General features: G+C 39.9%; 2 protein-coding genes across 3 annotated transcripts in view; one reads left to right on the top strand and one right to left on the bottom strand.

Moving 5' to 3' along the window:
* LOC122060397 (mediator of RNA polymerase II transcription subunit 4) overlaps positions 1-20588 on the bottom strand; it is a 75112-nt gene that overhangs the window by 21813 nt on the left and 32711 nt on the right. The gene's annotated exons all lie outside the window — the stretch shown is intronic.
* The window catches only part of LOC122060396 (ankyrin repeat protein SKIP35-like), a 93006-nt gene continuing 79429 nt past the window's right edge, over positions 7012-20588 (top strand). Inside the window, exons 1-2 of the mRNA XM_042623473.1 lie at positions 7012-7167; positions 7371-8617. Of these exons, the coding sequence (XP_042479407.1) occupies positions 7968-8617 (650 nt within the window). The 5' untranslated portion in view covers positions 7012-7167; positions 7371-7967. The remainder of the gene's footprint in view (positions 7168-7370; positions 8618-20588) is intronic.

Genomic DNA, 20588 nt, shown 5'->3' with positions numbered 1-20588 from the left:
TAAGACTAGTGGGTACCTAAACCTGTTGATATAACCCACTAGTCCTAACTGGGCTTTGGGGTCCTACTGGAAGGTAGGACCGACGGGTACTAGACCCGCTGGTAGAACCTGTGGGTGTGTGTCTGAGTGTTGTTTGTGTCACACCCCATTCTCACAGAATCGGACCAGTGAGTGAGTTAACTCCTATTAAGCTAAAACCTGCCAGGATCATCTGATGCAGTAACCACAACATGACACACACACATTTAAAGAAAGATTTGTATTTCAATGGAAGTCTTGTATGTATATACCTGTAAATACCCCAATACTCTTGATACTCAAATTGTGTTACATAATACATTTACATGTGGACTCGTAGGCGTGATATATACACAAGAAATACAATTTAAATATCCAAAGCATAAAAGGGGTAACATAACAAAATAATCAAAAAGAATTCCGGGTTGGTATCAATGTTGTTGTCCTGTAACACAACTTTCGCACAAGCACTCGGCATCGTGCCCAAGATCTTCGGGGACCCACCAATCCTCGGTTGGGAATTCTACGGTGGGTCTCAGCTCTAGCTCTTTGACTGGATAACTTACAAGATCATCTAAAAATTTTTGTGCATGTGGGATGAGCTCACTAGCCCAGTAAGTGAAAAGAAAGACTAAGCAATCATTCGCAATACAAATGAACCTATATATATGCAAGTCCATTTTTAATAACCTTAATCACCTAAGCAACATTTCTAAGACATAGGTTATGTGCTACTCACAACCACAGTGCGCGTATGCCCCATGTACAAGTCACAAATTCCATCCCACGATATGCCCATAGGGTTATCGGAGAAGGCCAACCGTGGGTACCGGAAAAGTAAATTGTTCTTCCTTAGTGACATTAAAGTAAATTTTTGTTTTTTAGTGACATTAAAGTAAAATGGGTCTTGCCCTGCATTAAAGTAAAAGTAGTACGATTGACCCTCTGATTATATCGCCAAAAATTACCGACCATCCTAGTGATCAGCCGGGCATACTTCTAACCTCCACCGTTGGTACACAACCTCGGGCTTCCCTCCAGTGATATACCCAACACCTAAACCCCTGTTGGGAAGGGTCGTAGCACAGGGAAATGTCATTCCTAACCACATGCTTCTATATGATACAGTACGACTACATAGTGCCACCGCGTCCCATACCACGGGCCACCAATCATTCGTTTCCAAGCTGACTACGGCATCTAGTATAGCAATGCATCATATTCAATAACTGAAATCATCCACCTCATAATTCAAAGCAAGGAATAAGCATTTAATAATTTAAGTTACAACATGGCAATCATAAACGGAATTCGTAATGCACAAGACAATGCATGCAATGGCATTCGAGGATGACTAGTCTACACACAGTAATAAAGTGATGACATGACTAGTCTATAACAAATATGAAATGATGCAAAAACACTCCAAAAATAAAGTCAACGTCGTCTTCCCACTTACCTAGATATGTACAATAGCTCATGCCTAGTACAAGCGAGATCCAGCACGAGTTCTTAGTAAATCCTATCATAAAAAGGTTGAGTTTAGTATATCTCTATTTTAGACTCATAATCAACGAGGTATAATGATCCCAACATGTTTAAAATCACTATAGGAGGTTACTCAACAAATTTGGGCCCCATTGAAACCCAAACTGTCAGATTAGTAGGCCAACTGATGGACCAGGCACCCATTGGTCCTTGCCCACAGCTCGACCCAAGGGCTCTGTTAGGACCGACGAGCCAGGAGCGACGAGTCAGGTGCCCACCGATCCTCGCCCACTACTCAACCCAGGGGTTCTGTTTGAACCAGTCGGCCAGGTGCCCACTGGTCCTTGCTCGTCGATCGAGCCAGAAGCCCAACCAGGATAGGCGGACTTCGAATTGGTGGGTCCAACCACTTCCAGGGCACCCACCAATTAGAACTGGGATTTTTTTGTTTGCTTCTATTCTTCTTCCCACCTTAGGGAAACCACAAGGGGTTGATTCGACAACATTTTCCATCCATCTAAGATCCCATATTGTGATTCTAACCTAGACATAGGGTCGATTCAAAGGCTTAAGCATGGATATTACCTCTTTGTTCAAGAACACCTTTAAAACCCCAAATCTCTTCTTCTACTCAAGAAATCACCAAATGCTTTTCAAATCTTACAATTTCTTCCTCTAAAACCTTAAAAAACAACATGTAGGTCTTTCATTAAACCTTAGATTCATATTCTCAAGTGGGATTAACAAGATCTAAAAGATTTCTACCCGAATCATAGGGTTTCACTTAGGGTTTCTTGAGGGTTTAAGAAATATGGGTTTCACTCACCTCAAAATGTAGATTTCAAGCAAGGATCACTTTTTCGGTGTCAGAATCGAAAGATCTAACCTCGGCGTCGCCCTACGAGCACTTCTTCCTCTTTTTCTTCCTTCTTCTCCCCTTCTCTTTCTTTCTTTTCTCTCTCTTCTTTACTCTTCTTACCTACCTTGTAAAACATTAAATGAGAAAAAGAAGGGTAATAAATGCTATTTATACCTGGATTAAAATATCTAATGACTAGACTGGTAGGTCATACTAGTGGGTCTGACCCACCTATGACCACCCACCAGTCGATCGAAACTTAGCCGAATAATTCGATAGGGCTCAGCCCCCGACACGTATTTCACTCCCGATAATTGATCAAAATGCATATTCGACATAAACTATGGCTACGTACCTTTATTGTGCATACATGGCCTTGTGATAAGTGCAAGTGCATGGCTTGGGCATGCGGACTTCACTAAGCACTAACTCAGACTCGTCTAGCCATCTCGAGTTCAGGGTCACCCTTGCTACCATATTCCATAGGGTACACGACTCAACTCGATCTGGTTCAAATCCTGCACGACCAAATTGAACCAACTGGGTAAATAGACCACATTTAGAAAGTAGGGTATCACAGTCTTCCTGTGGCTCAAACGAGCTCCATTTGAACTCAAACTCATCAATAGCCTCCTTCACGTTATTAAATGCATTGAGACCATATCTTTCATCGTTTTATGGTCCCAAAATGAACGTATTCTAAGTTTCTTATTTGCGTTAGATTTTGAGACATTCTTCTTCACATACCGGATCTTACTCATATCGTGTGCGTATATTCTCGTACAAGAATAAGTAAGTCGGGAGAGAAAATTGATTTTATTTTGGGAGTGTTTATGACATCATCTTCATTTCATATATATTATCTTGACATTATGAATGTCATTCTCATGCATATGCTTAACTACTATTAGATGCATATATGAATTGTCATGTGGAATCATTACATTTCCAAATACTTGCTACTTGCTTTGAATCATGAGTATGGATTATTTAAATTATTGGTTAATGATGTTTAGTCGAGCATGTACTGAATGGCTAGATTAGATGTCGGAGTCGGCTTAGAAACAAGTGCATTGGTATATTATGGAATGGGACACAAAAGTACTATGCAGTCGTACTATCTCATATATGAGCATATGGTTAGGATTTGACATTCCCTCGTGCTACGACCCTTCCCAATAGAGGTTTAGGTGTTGGGTTATCACTGGGGGGAAACGTTGGTCACAGACCGCCGTGATGGTTAGAAGTACGCAGTGGATGGTAGCAGCTTTTTTAGAGTTCGTACATGGTAAGTGTTTGACAATGAAACTGACTCCTTACCTTGCATTATATATCCTAGGAATACCCTTTTGTTCTGGGAGCATAGGATCTTATTGAGAGATTCACCCCTGATTTCATGTTGTTATTTCGGTCCTGGACTGCTTATTTGGAGAGTCCTTAATTGGGCAATTTTCTTACACAACGTGGGATAAGATCTATTGATGATTCGGTGAGCTAGTAAGATTTGCTGAGTTGGTGACGCAGGATCTCTGGAATTGCGCCTTAAATGTCGGGGGTGCCATTGAGGTTTGGGTTGGCATCTTAAGTGGCGGTTCCTAGCCATGTACACTTTTAGGCTTAGCGCTCCCAAATACTCTCTTCAAGTATAACTCCTACTATATTTGCACTCGTACTAGCACTAGGAGACTTGTCTAATTGGGACTCTCTATTGCTGCCACTCCACAACTATAAATACTCAGGTAAGGTCTTTTCATAGGGATCAAATCTTTTCCATTCTTATTGAAATTACTGTTTACAAAGAGACCTAATTTAGGCATCAAAAAGTCCCTCATCGAACTAGCCCGTTCTTACTCTTTTGTGTTTGGTCATCTATGCAAGACGTAAAAGAAGCCTGAAACAATTTTTTCCATGTCAAAATGTGAGTCATGTATTGGAGTTTGTATCCTAGGCACCATTTGACAAGTTCTGTTTATGCCGTTTCCACGTTTTCTTGTTCCCAGAAATGAAGAAACAACCTAAAACGCGTTTGATTAAATTGTTCTGTTTCACCCGTTTCTAGAAACATAAATCAAAATTTATGCTTATTTACAATTTTAGAAACGACTTTGACGAAATTTCTATAAACGAAATTGAGAGAAAAAAAAATTGTTATGCCCGATAAATCTCTCAACTATTTAAACATAAAAAGAGGTAATCGAACCCTCTATCCCTTTTGGGCATCAAATGATATTATTGGGGTTTTTAGTGGCATTATATCTATAAAAAAATGTTTCAAGAAACAGATTTATCAAATACCATAAAATCCGTTTTTATTTCTGAAATCGTGAAAATTCATTTTTGCTATTTCTAGACGTTATTAAACAGTGCCCTGGTGTGCTTGTTGAATGTCGCTGCACAGTGTACCGCACCGTAGTGGAGAACCTGATCCATCTCACTTGGAAAGACATGTGTCATTGGCAATATGCATGCAGTAATACATCATATCATCACATGCTTGTCGTTTTGTGCATCATTGGTAACTTGGCGTCTCCTAACCTTTTTTATTTTTTTAATACTTAGTGTCTCTTACCCCCAACGGAGCATAATGTGTGCGAGATTAATTCATTGGGAACCACTTGATGACATCGTTTGATTGCATGCCATTATTGTACAGGCATCTAAAGGTGACTATGACATGTAGTGAACTCTTTTTGTTTGGCGGGGTGGGACGCACCAAAGGACTGGAGACTCTTTTTGTGTGGTTGTGTATTTAACCGATATCCTTATTTCTATTATTCTCATCACCAATAGACTCAAGAGTATTTATTATGTGATAAAGAAGAAAGAAATAGAAAAATGAATACAGAAATTTTTACAGAAATAATTTTTTTACTGTTGGATTATATTGATATTATCAAATCTATTATTTTTTTAAATGTCATAAGGTATTTCTTTTTCCCAATTTACTTAAAAAAAGTTGTGTTTGTCCCATGATATATCCATATTGACCAGTGGACAGAGAAAATATAGGCTAGATAAGTCATATAAAATTTTTTGAGTATAATTTAATCAAATACCCTTTATATGTTTATGTAAGGGTGTTAATGTGTATTGAATGCCGAATATCGAATATCGAATATCGAATATCGAAATCACACCATACCAAATTACTGGTATCGAATGGAATGAAATTAAATTCGATACGGTATTGATATGGGATATACATACTGAGTTGGATTTGGTATGGTATTTGTATGGGGTATGATATAAAAAAGACACCATACCATATTTGCACCGTACCATATACTGATAGCATATCAAGTTAGTATTTGATATGGTATTGGTAGGGGTTATAAATGCAGTATATCGAACTGATACCATACCAAATTGATTTTTTTTTTTTTTTTTTGATAAAAGACCGAACCGAATTGACACCCTTATGTCTATGCATGTGTACCAATACTTTGAACACTATTATGCATTATCCCAATAATGAATGGAAATAGATGGTTTAAGGCTCTCTTTGGTTTGATTTATATTTGTATTTATATTTTTACAAATGTTTGATATAATTTATAGCACTTATTTCTATTTATAATAAATTAGAATAAATCACAAATCATAAATTACTCTCAAGCTATCTGTAATTTGTAGCAACAAATCATTTATGTTGATTTTTGAGCTACATTAAATACAATGTATCCTAAACTACTCAAAATCAAAGGTAAATAGGTAATTTCAGTATGTTTTATACTTTTCTAATAAAAAACCCCAAATTCTATCATCTCTCGCTCGAAGCTCAAAGTTGAAGGTGAAACCTGAAATCTATTTTCTCATTATATAATTTATCGGAAAGATAAAAGACAATGAAAACCAATAAAAGGAATGAATGAAGTACGAGAGCTAGAGCTTTATAACCTGAGTTAGACGAAGAAAAACGTCTAAAATAAGCATATGCAAGCTGGACTGATGCCTCTGCTCTGGGGAAATCATACCAAAGAGAACCTTAAATTAAAACAAATAAAAAAAAAAAATCAATGTGCACATCTGTATTGTGATTTTTGAAAACATTGCCTTCTATTATTAGATGGATAAGGAAAAATGTTTTCTATGTTGGAGTGTGGTCTTGGATCCTATGCCCAGGCAATGAGAGTGCACGATTGGGCATTTATTAGGAGAGGTACGATGGTCATTTTACACTCCCATGGGTTTGGATGCCGGGGCACTCTCTCAGACTGAAAATGTGTGAAAAAAAATAGTACTTCATTTGCCAAAAAAATAAAAGGAAGGAAAGAGACAGAGAGGAGGGGGTCGTAAGGAATCATAGGATCACCGTATCGGCTTTTTAAACTCGAGAATGGTCATGAGATCGGTCAAGGCTTATACTATTCCAATGCCAATTGCGATCTACTTGGAGTGGATCATATTAGATATATCTATCCCTAATTAAAAAAAAAAAAAAATTTAGTTAAGATTTTTCCCTTCGATCATACATGTGAATCGAGATCGAAAAAAGTGAGGGATTCAATATTGGGGATCTGTCAAGGCAAATACCATTCCAATCTAGCCCATGCCGACCGATCCGATCCGAGTTTGACAACTAGTACTGTGACCCGTGATTGCTACTGGTACCGGACCGAAATGGATCGGTCCCATGGATTTGGGTTTCGTACAATGAAAAAGTGTTGAGATATGGATTCGACGGCGATACCCCTTTCAATTCCCAATTCTAGATTCTGTTATGTGGGTTATTAGCTATCTTCAAGTATTGTGGTTTTTCTCTCCGTCTTCCTTGGTTTTCCCAATTACCTCTTTTTAACCAGGTATTTGTCTCTCTCCCTCCCTCTCTCTTTCCTTGCCAATTTGTGATGTATGTTTTTTTCTGTTTTCCTTTGGATTTATAAAGTCGTTTCTTTTTCAATTTCTGCCCCCTGCACCCCCTTTTTTTTTTATTATTTATTTTTCCTGTTGGTTATTGGCATCTGTTTGGTCTGTTGCTTGGTTTTTGATCTCTGATTTATTTCAGGCAGTTTCTGTGGATTTGATCATGGTGGATTTTAAGGGCTCTTGACGTTGGACGGACTTATAGAGGGTGGGTGGTTCGGTTCCCTTCCATTTCTCTTTCCTGCTGAAGATTAGGGTATAACGACGGAATTGGGTTTTCTGGGACTGATAAAGAATGAGATTTCAGTTTCCCGATACACGTATGCTTGCCGATAAGAGTAGTTGAATCATCTGGCGGAGTGATTAATCGAATCGATGTTGTCTCTTTAATCATCTGTGTTTTCTCTACCTACATTGGATTTTGTGTTTGAATCATACATCATTTTGTCTGGTCTTTTGGCTTGATTCTCTTCTAGGTTTCTGCCAATCTCCTCGTTTTTCATGGTGACCGGTTTGAATGAGTTTGTGGTTTTTCCTCTGCATCATTAGACATTAGAATCTGAAGAGGTTTACACTTTGTTTACATCTGTGCGTTTATCCCATCCAATTTTAAGAGGTTTGATTTGGTGCCTGACATGTCACACATTTTTTCTGTTATTATGAGAAATTGAGAGGTGGACTTGGATTCTAGAGTGTACCAATTTTGGGATATACGGTCCGTCGCGGTTGGTAGGAGGGGATGGAAGAAGAGATCATACCTGTGGTGGAGAGGGATGGATTGCATTTAGGAAATCAGATGCAGATCACTTCCGATGACTCCTTGTGTGCAGAAATGGGAACCGAAGAAAATGGTGGACTCGGAAATTCTAAGGACAACGGAGAAGCAATTTTATCAGAGAAGGGCGAGGGAAGTGACGTCGTTTTCTCAAGAGAGGCACCACTTTTGAGAAAAGATCCAATCATCTCTGGTGGTTGTAGTTGTGGTCCGAAAAAGCTCAAGTCGAGGATTGCGGCCGCAGATTTTGAGCTTCGCAAGAAGGACAAGAATGGGCAGGATAAGAAGCTTAGTAGGCAAGACAGGATTGAGCTGGGTCGTATGTTTCAGGGTGCGGTGAGCTCTCACGATTGGGAGCTTGCGGAAAGTCTGATTCTGTTGGCAGACCCACAGACTCTCAATGACGCCTTGTGTATCTCTTTGGATTCGATATGGTTCTTGACCACGGAGCAAGAGCTACATGGCATAACTGGATTGATCAGGAAGATCATAGCCAATGGTGCTTATGACTTCACAAGGGCAGCACTTAGGACTTCATTTCTTGCCTCTTGTGTGTCTGCATGTCAGAGCCGGACAATGAGTTTAGCAGATACGGTAACTGTCATGGCCCAAAGGTAACTAAACCATTTTCAGAACGTTTAATGGTTTCCCTTGCTCATGTTTGATAAATTACAAATTCTTCTTCTAGGTATGAATCTTACAGGTAAATCTCTATCCTACCTTATTAGTCAATTTTGCTCTTTCCTTTTATTAATTATAGAATCAAAAGGTTATCAAAGGCCAAAGATTTGAAATCAAATTTCTACTAACACATTGTACTTTTTCAATACTTCTTCTAATACGAACACTGTAGAAAGAGGGAGGAAAAATAGGAAAAAGAGAGAAATAGGGAGTTGGGCGTGTTAGGAGGTCGCCTAACCTCGTCCTCAAAGAGAGAAAATAGGAGTTTTGATTTACTTGTCTCTCTTCTATTACATAATAATTCCTATTATATAGGATAGGATAACCGGTTATACCTTACAATCCACCCTCCCCATGTTTTCCTTATAACCTCTCTCCACTTCTCCACCCTATAATTTCTCCTATAACTTCTCCCTTAATTACTAACTTACCGTAATGACTAACAATTCCACCTATAATAGTAATAATTATAATAATTATAATACTTATAATAATAATTGGGAAGTTTTAGGTTCGTAACAATTCTTCTCCCTCAAATTGTCCTTGTCCTCAAGGACAATGAAGTAAAGTCAGATAATTGTTCACTGGGATCCCATATCTTCACAGCAAAAATCACAATTATAATGGTCATCTCATGGCATACGAATCTAGTTGTAGAAGCAAGCATCTCATTGAAGGAAGTGGTGAATAATACTTCCCTCTTCTTCTTCTCCTCCTCCTTTTTCGTCTTCTTTGGCTTCTTCTTTTTCATCTTCTTCTTCGCTTTCTTCTTCATGGTCTTCTTCTTTTTTGTTGTTTTCTTCTTCTCTTTCTTTTTCCTTGTTGGCTGCTCTAGATACACAGGGACGATGGCCACGGGCAATCACTCAATCTTTTTCAAGATTGCTTCCAACAATTCCAGACTTCTCAATTGAGAATCTCGAATCTGGTTGAAAATTTGATCCATGAAGAACCGGCTCTGATACCAGATGATACGAACACGGTAGAAAGAGGGAGGAAAAATAGGAAAAAGAGAGAAAATAGGGAGTTGGGTGTATTAGGAGGCCGCCTAACCTCATCCTCAAAGAGAGAAAATAGGAGTTTTGATTTACTTGTCTCCCTTCTATTACATAATAATTCCTATTATATAGGATAGGATAACCGGTTATACCTTACAATCCACCCTCCCCACGTTTTCCTTATAACCTCTCTCCACTACTGCACCCTATAATCCCTCCTATAACTTCTCCCTTAATTACTAACTTACCGTAATGATTAACAATTCCACCTATAATAGTAATAATTATAATAATAATTGGGAAGTTTTAGTTACGTAACATCTTCTCTATTGAAGGAGTTCGCTGTATCATGAGCAGCTAGGTTTTATCTAAATGACCTACATTGGTCTTGTTTGAGCTTTCCACATTAACAGAACTCCTACTTGCTATTTCTGTCTATTGTAAATTGGCTTTGTAGTTTTAATCTCGTTCAACAATGTTTTTGATGGATGGGGCTTGCTATTGGCCTCTGCCCACACAATCTCAGTGCGCATGGCCTCCTCTTCCCTTATTTCCTACTTCTATATCTTCTTTGCCACCAACCTGGAGATCTCAATAAAGACTTGTAGCATATAGTTTGATTTCCAACTCACTCTTATAAGGTGGTTCTTCCCCCTAAAGAAGATCTGACTTGCTAATTGTGATGAATAGTGGATACTGAAGCCACTGCATTCCAACTCTCAAATGACTAGCTGGACCCATAAAAAGGGTCAAACTAGTTAATGTAGGGATGGATTTGACAAGTCAAACCAGCCCCAAACTTCAGGAACTTTTAATCAGAAGAACAACCAGAACCAGCCCAATAAAATATCAGAAAATCATCTATCTCAACAGTTTCAGAAATTCTGTAACTGAATAATCAGCCAAGGAATTAAGGACTTAAATCACCAATCAATAAGACTAAACAATGAAGCTTATGACCAGCAACCAATCAGCAACATCCAGAACAAAGCGATTCAAAATTCTGGGCAGAAACCAGAATCAGCCAGAATAGAGAGAATTTTTATAACAATAAAATTCCAGGTCTGATTGACCCCAAATTAGGATCGAACCACCCTCTCAATAGGCCTAACACTCGACCAGAATAAGGGAGCCATCAGGTGGCTGGTTGGTCTGAACAGTGAAGGATCGGGTAGGAGAAATCTGGGAAATTCGAAACCAGAAATTTAAAGAAGATCAGATCTGTTACCTGATTTGTTTGAACAGTAACAAACCTTTGAAAAGAAGACTTTGAAAGAGAAAAGGAACACTTGAAGATGAACCTCTTGGACTTCTCGCCGCAAAGAGTTGTCGGATCGAACACCAACCCAATACCTTGATCAAACACAAGGAAGTTCTCTCGCAGAGAAAACAGCAGCAGCAGCCATGTAGTTTGTAAAAATCGTGGCTCATTAAAGGAGCCATAGCTTTATTTATAATAGTGATAGGGGTTACATAAAATAGAAACTAACTTTAGTTTCCAAAAACTGAAATAGGAAACTAAAAATTAGAAACTCAACTAGTTACTAAATCTGAAAATAGAAACTTACAAAATAGAAAGTCTTGTGACTGAAAATTAGAAACTAATTTAAGACTGAAAATTAGAAACTAAATAACCCCATCTAAAAAGGAAACTAAAGAAAAAGGAAACAAATCATTGAATCCCGTATGCAACCTTAGAACCCCTAGTTTAGACCCATAAAAGTAGCCCAATATACTCCAAACCACATGGACTGAAGGCCCAACACGTATACAACCCAACCCTAAGCTTATTCCTAATAAAACAAGCCTAGTTTGGTGAAGAATCTGCATCAACTCTCCCCGGCTTGGAAACATTCGACTCCGACGAATGGATAAGGGACATGTAACGCTCATACAAGTCGGGATCAAGTCTCTTGAAATCATCAGCATGAATCCAAGTACAGTCACTTCGGGGACGGCCTTTCCACTTGACAAGAAAATTGTGATAACCGGTGCCACGGCGAGAGGTCTTGTAATTATCATCCAAGACGTCTTCAATAACTTCAGGAGTGGGTGGCTTCAGTTGAGGCAACCTCAGCATTTGCTCCGAGTCTCCATCATCTGAATGATGCCCAACATAAAGGTGAAGATCAGCCACATTAAACACGTTGCTTATGGTCATGTCATCAGGCAACTCAAGCACATAAGCATTAGGTCCTATACGTTTTAGCACCTAGGGACCCATCTTTCGTGGATGTAGCTTGGTATTGACACCTGTCTGAAACCGTTCAGGATTTACTCGAATCATCACCTTGTCCCCGGGTTTGAACTCTACATAACGCCGATGACGATCAGCAGAAGCCTTATACACCTCATTGTTCAAGGCAATACGTCGTCGGACGTTGGCATGCACCTCAGTGATATGACGTAAGAACTCATCAGCTTCAATACTAACTCGAGCCTGGGGTGGGAGTGACATAAGGTCAATAGGCCGCTTAGGTTGGACTCCAAGCAAGATCTCAAAAGGAGTACGACCTGTTGTCCTATTCACTGAGCTGTTGGAGGCAAATTCTGCAATGTCAAGAATAGAAGGCCATGTCTTCTCATAGTCTCGAACCAAACACCTCAACAAGTTTCCCAAGCTACGGTTCACCACCTCTGTCTGTCCGTCTGTCTGTGGATGAAATGCAGTTGAAAAGTTCAGCTTTGTATTTGTCTTCAACCACAATGTCTTCCAAAAAAAACTCATGAACTTAACATCACGGTCAGACACAATACTAGTTGGCAGCCCATGTAGTCGTACCACTTCCTTGAAGAAGAGCTTTGCAACCTGATAAGCATCAAAAGTCTTACGACAAGGTATAAAATGAGCCATCTTTGAGAAACGATCCACAACCACCATAATGGAATCATATCGTTCTCTAGTAGGGGTTAGTCCAAGAACAAAATCCATGCTAACATCAAGCCACGGTGCATGAGGAACAGGTAGTGGAGAGTATAAACCTGTGTTCTGTTTTCCCCCTTTTGCCAACTGACATACACGGCATCTCTTGATCACATGATCGACATCCTTTGCAATGCATGGCCAATAATATCGATCAGCCACCTGTGCAAGAGTCTTATCTTTCCCAAAATGTCCCCCTAATCCTCCTCCATGTAACTCTCGTATGATGTGATGACGTAGGGAAGAGTTTGGGATACAAAGCCGCGTGCCAAAGAACAAGTACCCGTCATGAATAGAGTACTTTAAGTGCTGCCCACCTTGTTGTAACTCCATAAAGACAGTGCTGAAATCAGAATCAGATGTATACTCACCTCGTATCTGATCTATGTTAATAACATGTGCTGAAAATGTGTTAAGTGTGAGCACTTTCAGGCTAAGTGCATCAGCCACTGTATTCACTTTTCCCGCCTTGTACTTCATAGCAAATACAAACTCCTGCAAGTAGGCTACCCATTTGGCATGTCTATGGCTAATCGATTTCTGTGAGTGAAGGTGCTTCAAGGCCTCATGATCAGTGTACAAAATGAACTCCTTACCAATGAGGTAGTGCCTCCAATGGCGTAGCACTTGGACGACTGCATACAACTCCAGATCATAAGTCGAATAGCGCTTCTTGGCCTCATTCAATTTTTCGCTATAAAAAGCGATGGGGTGTCCTCCTTGCATTATCACTGCTCCTAGCCCAACATGTGAAGCATCTGTAGCTACCTCAAATACTTTGTCAAAATCTGGTAGGCGTAGGATGGGTGCCTCGGTCATCTTCCTCTTCACAAGAGCGAAGGCTTTGGTCGCTGCAGCTGTCCATTCAAACTTCCTTTTACTCGACTTCATACATTCAGTGATGGGTGCCATTACTGCACTGAAGTTCCGGATAAATCTCCTATAGAAGGAAGCCAACCCATGGAAGCTACGGACTTCTGTTAGAGTCTTAGGTGTGGGCCAATCAGTGATGCTCTTGATCTTCTCTGGATCAGCTTCAACCCCCTTTGATGACACTATAAATCCAAGGAATACAACCTTGGGCAGCATGAAGGAACACTTCTTGAGATTAATGTATAACTTCTCAGCACGGAGTACTCTCAAGACTTGCCTCAAGTGATCCTTATGCTCTTCTTGGTTCTTACTGTATACCAGAATGTCATCAAAATAAACAACCAAAAAGCGACCAATGAAGGGACGAAGGACCTGTGTCATCACCCTCATAAAAGTACTAGGTGCATTTGTCAGACCGAACGGCATGACTTTCCACTCATATAAGCCATCCTTGGTCTTAAAGGCGGTCTTCCACTCATCCCCAGAACGGATGCGAATCTGATGATAGCCACTCCTCAGATCTAGCTTGGAAAAGACCTTTGCCCCGGACAGCATATCCAACATATCATCTAGTCGTGGTATAGGAAACCTATACTTGACTGTTATCTTGTTGATAGCACGGCTGTCCACACACATACGCCAAGAACCATCCTTCTTTGGCGTGAGTAAAGCTGGTACTGCACAAGGACTTAAGCTCTCCTCAATGAAGCCCTTCTGTAGTAACCCATCCACTTGCCGTTTCAGCTCGGCGTGCTCAGTAGGACTAAGTCTGTAAGCAGGAAGGTTGGGTAAAACCGAACCAGGTACCAAGTCAATGGCATGTTGTATGTCTCTCATGGGAGGCAACTCATCTGGGAGATCATCAGGGACTAAGTTAGAAAAATCAGACATGAGCTCTCTGATAGGTGCACTATACGTTACCTCAGGTTGGGGGGTGACTTCCCTAGTAACAAGTGCCATAACCATTCCAGTCTCATGACTTGTGCGTAAGAATTGTTTATGGGAAATAGTTAGCAACTCCTTTGTGGGCAGAGCTAATACCTTCTTCTCATTGTCAATGCCCTTCTGATTTGACCTTAATGATCTCTTCCGCCGTATTTCAGCCGGCACATTTACCGGATAGAAAGTTGTAGGAACTCCCTTCCACATGAAAGTACACAGATTCTTCTTCCCTCCAACCATGGCATCATTGTCATACATCCAGGGACGACCAAGCAATACATCTGTGAGTTTCATTGGGATCACATCACACCAAACTTTCTCTTCATATTGGTAAAGTTTCAAAGGAACTGAGCACCTCTTATTCACCTCTAAGGTATTACCATTCAGCAAGGATACCTTATAAGGCTGAGGATGTGGGTCAGCTTTCAAGGTTGCTTTCTTCACAAAGGCTTCAGAAACAACGTTGACACAACTGCCACTATCAATGATAATCTGACAAGTATGCTCACCTGACTTCATACGGCTGTAGAATATGCAGTTATGTCGCCAATCCTCTCCTTTGGTTTCAGCCACCAATATGCGAGTAACAATATTTATTCCCTGGGTTTCATCCTCATTAGTGTTTTCCATATCATAGTCATATCCACCATCATCATCATCATCTAAGGGGTAGGGATAAAGAGCTGACTCATCCTCCTCATTGGAGTCTTCAACCTCAGCTACTGCATTAACCCTCTGCTTATGCGGACAAGACTTAGCAAAATGTCCTATCTCTTGACAATGGAAACACTGTACCTTATTACTACCTGTCATGGGTGCCTTTCCTTTATGATCAGCTCGTGGAGGAAAAGTGGATTTTGGAGGTGTTGAGCTACTAGGTTTAGTGGCTGGAACATTCTTCTTTACCTCCCCAGCTTGGAAACCAAACCTTCTAACTGGCTGTGATAGAAGCTCCTCTGCTCGTAGGGCCTTGTCAAAACAATCCCTCACTGAGTGCACTTCAACAACTCCGATACCCCTGTTGATTTCAACTCGCAATCCCAGTCGAAACTGAGATAATAGTTGCCTTTCATTCTCCCTTATGCCTGTACGAGAATAAAGTGCGTCAAACTTGTTCATGTACTCGGCAACAGTCATAGACCCTTGACGAAGAGAGTTCAGCTGGTCTTGTATGCGAGCTCTAATGTTGCGTGGCAAGTATTTATCTGATAACTCAAGCTTCATCTCTTCCCAACTAGTAGGTTCTCTACCACGGTCTTCCAATTCTAGCTCATAGGTCCTCCACCACTCACGAGCAGCCCCAACTAGCTTAGCACGAGCTAGTTTCATCTTCCGTTCTTCAGGTAACTCATAATAGTCAAAATAGTCGTCTAGTGCCACTACCCAATCATAGAACAATTGGGGGTCATATCTCCCATCAAACTCCTTCAGATCGAGCTTGACCTTCTGTGAATCTCCAGAATACCTCTGTTGCACGGGACGCTCAGTCTCAAAGTATCCTCTTACATGCTCTTCAAAAGTAGGTTGTGCCACCGGAACCCTCTGTGGTGCTCTCAGATTAGGGTTTGCTCTCCTATTAGTCAACTGAGTAACCACATTCATTGGAGTGTCCACTTCGGGTGTTGTACGTGAACTGCCAGTAGGCTGTTGGGGTGGGGTCTCTTCATTCAACAACCTGGCATCCAATTCAGCCTTCAACTCAGCCTTCAATTCAGTCCGTAAGGTTTGCTGTTCAGCCTTCATCTCAGTCCTCATAGTCTGTAGCATCTCCATAAGAGAAACTAGGGTGGGGGTGTTGTTCCCAGCCATGCTCTGATACCACTTAATCTAGGGATGGATTTGACAAGTCAAACCAGCCCCAAACTTCAGGAACTTTTAATCAGAAGAACAACCAGAACCAGCCCAATAAAATATCAGAAAATCATCTATCTCAACAGTTTCAGAAATTCTGTAACTGAATAATCAGCCAAGGAATTAAGGACTTAAATCACCAATCAATAAGACTAAACAATGAAGCTTATGACCAGCAACCAATCAGCAACATCCAGAACAAAGCGATTCAAAATTCTGGGCAGAAACCAGAATCAGCCAGAATAGAGAGAATTTTTATAACAATAAAATTCCAGGTCTGATTGACCCCAAATTAGGATTGAACCACCCTCTCAATAGGCCTAACACTCGACCAGAATAAGGGAGCCATCAGGTGGCTGGTTGGTCTGAACAGTGAAGGATCGGGTAGGAGAAATCTGGGAAATTCGAAACCAGAAATTTAAAGAAGATCAGATCTGTTACCTGATTTGTTTGAACAGTAACAAACCTTTGAAAAGAAGACTTTGAAAGAGAAAAGGAACACTTGAAGATGAACCTCTTGGACTTCTCGCCGCAAAGAGTCGTCGGATCGAACACCAACCCAATACCTTGATCAAACACAAGGAAGTTCTCTCGCAGAGAAAACAGCAGCAGCAGCCATGTAGTTTGTAAAAATCGTGGCTCATTAAAGGAGCCATAGCTTTATTTATAATAGTGATAGGGGTTACATAAAATAGAAACTAACTTTAGTTTCCAAAAACTGAAATAGGAAACTAAAAATTAGAAACTCAACTAGTTACTAAATCTGAAAATAGAAACTTACAAAATAGAAAGTCTTGTGACTGAAAATTAGAAACTAATTTAAGACTGAAAATTAGAAACTAAATAACCCCATCTAAAAAGGAAACTAAAGAAAAAGGAAACAAATCATTGAATCCCGTATGCAACCTTAGAACCCCTAGTTTAGACCCATAAAAGTAGCCTAATATACTCAAAACCACATGGACTGAAGGCCCAACACGTATACAACCCAACCCTAAGCTTATTCCTAATAAAACAAGCCTAGTTTGGTGAAGAATCTGCATCACTCGTTGTGTGTATTTGTCCAATTGACTGTTCCATCAGGAATTCAGAGCAAAATCATCTAGGTCCTATCCGACCCCAAATAAGTAACTCTTCCATCAATCTATTATTATTATATGGTGCGGCTTTAAATACTTGAATTTTGCTCCTGATGTTTGCAATTTGATTGGAGGAAGACCTATAGATATGATTGCGTCAATTGAAGGTGTGAAATTCATGGATCTTCTTTCAGTTTTGATCCCTCAGTGCCCCTGGCCTTTGGATTCACCAACCACTCGCTTAGTACTTCCACCACAAAAATTATGACAGTATGTGAGAGGGAGTTCTTGTCTTAGACCACTAGTACTGCAAAAGAATTCATCTGAGTTACCAGCAACCAAAAATGGTTTTTTTCCTGTAGATTTGTACTTCTGAATCCATTCCTTCCAATGAGAGGCAAAACCTATCTTCATCATCACCTTCAATGAGAATTCATCTGTTTGGCCCCCTTAGGCTTCATCTGTGATGAGACATTACAAGAACTAAACTAGTTTTTGTTCTCCATGCATGTGATAGGGCAGCGTCCACATTTAAAAAGCCAATGTGGATGAGGTATTGTACATTGTAGTCGACATGCCGCTTAAATTTCTAGCAACTATTTGCTCATTGGACTCCTCACTTTGTTTCAATGTGGATTATTGCCCGAAATTATGATGCAGTTGCATTAGACTATGATCCCTTCTGGAAGCCTAGGTGCAAGCTTGTGTGTCCAATGTTTTGGTGGCAATTCAATGGGTTGAAAACAAGCTTTGGGTAGTTATGTTATAGGTTGGGCTTTTTATCTTCTTGGGTTTCATTATAACAGACCTAATTTATAAACCCATAAAGTGGGGGTAAGTTAGTAAATGGGATTAGTTGTTAAGTGTATGAGTTAGATTAGGATACTTAATAGCTTTTAAGAATACTGTTTTGATTCTATTAACTCTAAGTCAGTATAAGTGATTGAGTAGGAGTCATTTTATGAGTCACTTTAGGACTTTTTTGAAGGTTATATATTTATGTATCTATACCCCCATCAATTGGACATGTTTTGAGTAAAGAAATCCAAGTTTTTTCAAGAGTCTTGGTGCTGTTCAGCTGTGCAAACGGGATTGGTATTTTAGAATTGATCTCCCCCCTTCTCCTTCTTTTAGTTTGGTTAATCTTCTTCGCAGGTGAGATCTTTCTTCCCTCTTCTCTTCTACCATTCCCCTTCTTTCTTACTTTTGATTATTACTTCTACTAATCTACAGTTCTACTATTTCCTTCCAAGTTTCAAGTTTCAAGTTTCAAGTTTCAAGTTTCCATTAACTAGAACATCAATTCTGAATTGAATCTTGTTCTTGATATGCCCTATTCTGATTTCAACTTTATATTCTTTTATTAGTTCTCTGTTCTAGTTCAGTTGCTGTTTAGAAAACACCCTAAAACAAATAGATTTTCAAGAGTCCATCTGCAAGTCTACCTCTAGATCTCTCTCTTTTTCCTGGTTTTGACTTCAGATTACTGTTTAAGGTTCCGACTACCGTGAAACACTAAACCAGTTGATGTGGATGCACATTATGGAACGAAATATGAGAGGAAGAAGGGTCCAGCCTTAGTCCACCTGTGTGGCTAGGGTCCAGCCAAGAAACCAGCCGAACCCCTATTTAGTCCACCTGAGTGGCTAAGTACAAATAAGGGTCAATTGGGCCCATCGGCTAGGGGAATAATTAGTAGTTGTTTTTAATTAATTAGTGGGCCATTGGGCCCATCGAGTTGAGTAAGTGGTATGTTGAGTCCAAATTGTCTTAGGACTCTATTTGTTTTCCACATAGGTTTATTATTCCTAGTCCAATTTTGAATTCTTGGTTGTAGTAGGAGTGTCTAGTCCTATTGGGAAACTAACTCCTAGTAGTAGTTTGATTGCTATTCTGCCCTCTATAAATATAGGAGCCTATGTACTCATAATTTCAGATTTGAATTAATAAAAATTGCCGAGATTTGCTTAGAACAACTGAGATAGTTGTGGGTGAGAAGCCCAGGCTGAGACAGCCACTTCTCCCCCACTTTATCTTGTTTCTTCTCTCGTCTAATCATATATTCAATCACCATTAATCATCTGCTATTTGCTGCTACTGTTATTGTATTGGTTTTGCTCAGAAGTTCCAGAAATTCAAAATCGATCAAGCAATCCTAGTTCCACTAGGAGAGGGGTCGATCTCCTTCTTTCTCCTTTGCTGTTATCTGATCAGCAAGGCATATTCAGAGGTTGTTCCAAGCTACAAGAGGGACCTTCGATCCCTGTTACAGCAGCAAGCATCAAGGCCAGCAGCAGTTATCAAGTTTTCTTTATGTTTTCTCTCTCCAAGGGCTGAAGTCAAGATTCTGTTGATCTTTTCAACCAGCCATCAGAACCAGTTCAACTTTTTAGGTTTTTGTTGCCATAACAGGACCTACACTCGATCCAAGTTGCAGTCCCATTGGAGCTGTTTTGAGTCAGCCGCCCCTCTCTCCTTGAACCCCAATTGCAGGTTTCTCTCTCCTACTTTTGGGTCTGATTTTTGGGTGTGATTTGCTACTGTTTTGGGTTTTGTTTACTGTTGTACCTGCTGGGCATTGACTGTAACCTCTCCTTGGGTCTTATTATCTTGTAATTGACTATCTTGTGGGGGAATTACTTTTGTATTTGGGGTTATACTTGTGGGGGTTAGTAATCTCTTACCTACTCCTGCATTACCAGTCCATTATTTGGTTACTTTTTAAATCCTTAAAGATTCTGCCACCGGATGCTGTTCTTAATATCAATTTCAGTTTCCTAATTCAAGTGGGGTTATTTTATGACTTCCAATATGCCCTTCAAACTTAAATCATCTTTTGCAGTGTTGTTCTACAAATCAAACAATTGATTTGACTATTCGATCAGAGTTTTCTGCGCAACTGATTTGTTTTTGGTTGGCGAATTTTCTCTCCAATCCGGTTTTATTCCTGAAAATGGATCCTGATGCAAGCTGATCTCTGTTGGATCTCACTGGTTTGGGCTTAGCACGGTATAAAATTCAATAGTTTTTAGGAACACTTCTGATCCCTGGCTTCAATTGTGAGCATCTACATGTAGAGATATAGTGAAAATTTAGGTTATCAAACCTTGCTGGATAGCTTCTATTGCCACTGCTCATGGATCAATAAGTAGGGAATCCATTAGTAACCCTCTGATGCACATGATCAACCTACCATATCCTAGCATAGTCTTCAGCCTGGCAATGAGCTCTACTTGCT

Source organism: Macadamia integrifolia, chromosome 14, assembly GCF_013358625.1.
Source record: "Macadamia integrifolia cultivar HAES 741 chromosome 14, SCU_Mint_v3, whole genome shotgun sequence".
Classification (NCBI taxonomy): domain Eukaryota; kingdom Viridiplantae; phylum Streptophyta; class Magnoliopsida; order Proteales; family Proteaceae; genus Macadamia; species Macadamia integrifolia.
The sequence above is the reverse complement of the archived record's forward strand: the minus strand, read 5'-3'. Positions and strand labels throughout refer to the sequence as shown.